Source organism: Etheostoma spectabile, unplaced genomic scaffold (assembly GCF_008692095.1).
Source record: "Etheostoma spectabile isolate EspeVRDwgs_2016 unplaced genomic scaffold, UIUC_Espe_1.0 scaffold314, whole genome shotgun sequence".
Lineage (NCBI taxonomy): Eukaryota > Metazoa > Chordata > Actinopteri > Perciformes > Percidae > Etheostoma > Etheostoma spectabile.
In genome coordinates this window covers 415,466-418,339 of record NW_022605583.1, presented here as the reverse complement: position 1 = coordinate 418,339, position 2,874 = coordinate 415,466, and the positions used below count along the sequence as shown (strand labels likewise).

Sequence of the window (2,874 nt, the reverse complement as noted above, 5' to 3'; positions counted from 1 at the left end):
AATTTCAATTTCCTTGCAGGAGTCATCCCAAAAGGAGTCTAAGTCTTCTGTTAAAGCACCAATAGTCAGCCATACAATATCGTCGCAAATGGGCATTGAGGTATTTGGTGAAGATTATGGTGATATTTGATTTTCTGTACATGGCCCAGCCCTGATAGGGGGTGTAACTGCCGTTATATAACAGGAGAGCGAGGGAGAGCGGCGTTCCCACCTGCCACTGTTTGATCTTATTCCACAGATGTCTGAACTCGCGGAGATTGAGTCTACCTGTCCCATCCATCTAAACACAAGCGGTTAAGACCAAAATTGACAGGGAACATTTTACTGCACAATGAGTACTTTTACTTTGGCTAATATTTATATAGTTTTACTTAAAAGGTGCAATATGTAACATTTCTAGACCCTGTGTTATATAGTTTGTTGAGTTGTGTACTTACATTATCCCAAATGTTTCCAACAATGTTCAAACCCAGAGAAATCTGTCATTTTATTCAAGGACATGGTCCGTTACATTTGGTCAGCCGCCAGTGGCGTCGTATCCCCTCGGTGCGCGGGCGTCAGCATTGCCAGAAACTGTCACAAACTGACTTTAATATCCAGTTAGGCCACATTTTTACAATACACCTTTTTCAGAACTTGGTCAGTTGGTCACTATGATATATTTTAACAGGATGAAGGATTGTAGTCATTGGACTTTGGATCTTAAAGTGCTCATATTCTGCTCATTTTCAGGTTAATTATTGTATTTAGAGGTTATATCAGAATATGTTCACATGGTTTAATTTTCAAAAAAACACCATCATTTTGTTATACTGCACATTGCTGCAGCTCCTATTTTCACCCTGTGTGTTGAGCTCTCTGTTTTAGCTCCAGAGTGATACATCTCACTTCTGTTCCATCTTTGTTGGGAGTCGCACATGCTCAGTACCTCGTTAAGGACTACTAGCCAGTCAGAAGCAGAGTAGGGGCCCTGACAGTACCTAGGGAATACTAGCCAGTCAGGAGCAGAGTATGAGGCCCTGACAGTACTAGGTAAGGACTACATGCCAGTCAGGAGCCGAGTATGAGGGCCCTGACAGTACCAGGTAAGGACTACAGCCAGTCAGGAGCAGAGTATGAGGGCCCTGACAGTACCTAGGTAAGGACTACTAGCCAGTCAGGAGCAGAGTATGAGGGCCTGACAGTACCTAGGTAAGGACTACTAGCCAGTCAGGAGCAGAGTATGAGGGCCGATAGTAATAGGTAAGGACTAGCACCAGGCGGAGCAGAGTATGAGGGCCTGATAGTACCTAGGTAAGGACTACTAGCCAGTCAGAAAGCAGAGTATGAGGGTCCTGACAGTACCTAGGTAAGGACTAATAGCAGTCAGAAGCAGAGTATGAGGGCCTGAAGTCCTAGGTAAGGACTACTAGCCAGTCAGAAGCGAGTATGAGGGCTGACAGTACCTAGGTAAGGACTATAGCCAGTCAGGAGCAGAGTATGAGGGCCCTGACAGTACCTAGGTATAGGACTACTAGCCAGTCAGGAGCAGAGTATGAGGGCCTGACAGTACCTAGGTAAGGACTACTAGCAGTCAGGAGCAGAGTGAGGGCCCTGACAGTACCTAGGTAAGGACTACTAGCAGTCAGGAGCAGAGTATGAGGGCCCTGACAGTACCTAGGTAAGGACTACTAGCTTTCTATAACACAATAAAGTAAAGGGAAAAAACTGACAGCATAATATGAGCACTTTAAGTTATCAAAGGAACAAACTGAGCAAACGTCGGAGAAACAGCGATTTGTAAAGTGAAGCGGCTTTAGTCAGCGTTTTTATGGGTTTGTTTTGGAAGGGAGGAGACATCTGCGGACAGTTCGGCTCATCTGGGTCTTAAAGGTGCTCTAAGCCACGTTGGGTGACGTGACTTCGTGTTGACAATCAAAGTATTTTCAAACAAAACGAGACTTAAATCCCTAACGTACTGTGTGAGCTGAGTGGACTGTTCCCAGGAGGTCAGAGGTCAAAAGCTTGTTGGATAATGACAGATGTAAAGTATTTGTCTCCTCTAAGTGTTTGTGCGTCGGCCCTGTGAGGCCATCACAGACCCTGCCACGGGTCCCGGCGGGTTGTGTTCTACAGACAACACAGCCAGCCCGATGCACTCGATACAAAGGATACGTCCATCAGAGCAATCATGCTCCTGCAGCTCTCCAGGCTGAAGCCCTCGGTGTTCAGGTCCTTATCTGGAGGGAAGACAAGACGTTAAACACACACTGAGCATGTGATATCTGCATGGGAGAGATTCTGGTCATTTAAACACACTTTCCTACCTCTGAAATGTTTTTGGATACCATTTCGCCACTCACTTACATTTAAAGTTAAGGTGATGTTAATCTTACACTTTTTTTCATGATCATCTAGTTTTTTGTTTTCTGTGTGTGCTGAAATAAAATCTGGTTTTCCGACAGAGCCCAAAACATTATTCCAGCGAATGTGCCGGCTGGCGAGGGGTTATCTATATGTGAATCTGGGGGGCAGAGCTACAAAGATTGTTGAAATCTTTGCACAGCATTGCTTACTGTATTACTATTTTCATAAGTGGACATTTCAACCTCTCCGGTTTCAAAAATAACATCGTCAGTTTTCAGAAAAGTGTTTGTTTACATGTAGCCGTGTATACAGGCCGTCAACGCCGTCAAGAGCCCGCCACACCTGTAGGTGGCAGTGTCACGCGAAGCTCAAGCCCACATTAGCCAATCAGAATCCTCCGTTTGTCTCGGTTTACATGCAAACCAAGATTTCCAAAATCTCCACTCTGGCCGGAGGTTTTAGAAAGACTCGTTTTGCTATGGTTCTGCTTGCGATGTGTGTGTGTGTGTGTGTGTGGGGTGGGGGGGG

The 2,874-nt window shown here is 45.4% G+C and overlaps 2 protein-coding genes across 3 annotated transcripts in view; one reads left to right on the top strand and one right to left on the bottom strand.

Annotated features, from left to right (window-relative positions):
• znf106a (zinc finger protein 106a) overlaps positions 1–616 on the top strand; it is a 27,060-nt gene extending 26,444 nt beyond the window's left edge. Inside the window, exon 23 of the transcript XR_004331145.1 lies at positions 605–616. The gene's annotated coding sequence lies outside the window, so the exon portion shown is untranslated. The remainder of the gene's footprint in view (positions 1–604) is intronic.
• Positions 1–2,874, bottom strand: part of capn3a (calpain 3a, (p94)) — a 24,260-nt gene that overhangs the window by 5,796 nt on the left and 15,590 nt on the right. The window contains exons 16-17 of one of the 2 annotated variants that reach the window (XM_032511017.1): positions 2,146–2,219; positions 212–280 (exon numbers count right to left, since the gene is read on the bottom strand). In XM_032511017.1, the coding sequence (XP_032366908.1) occupies positions 212–280; positions 2,146–2,219 (143 nt within the window). The remainder of the gene's footprint in view (positions 1–211; positions 281–2,145; positions 2,220–2,874) is intronic. The other variant, XM_032511018.1, reaches the window with a different exon arrangement.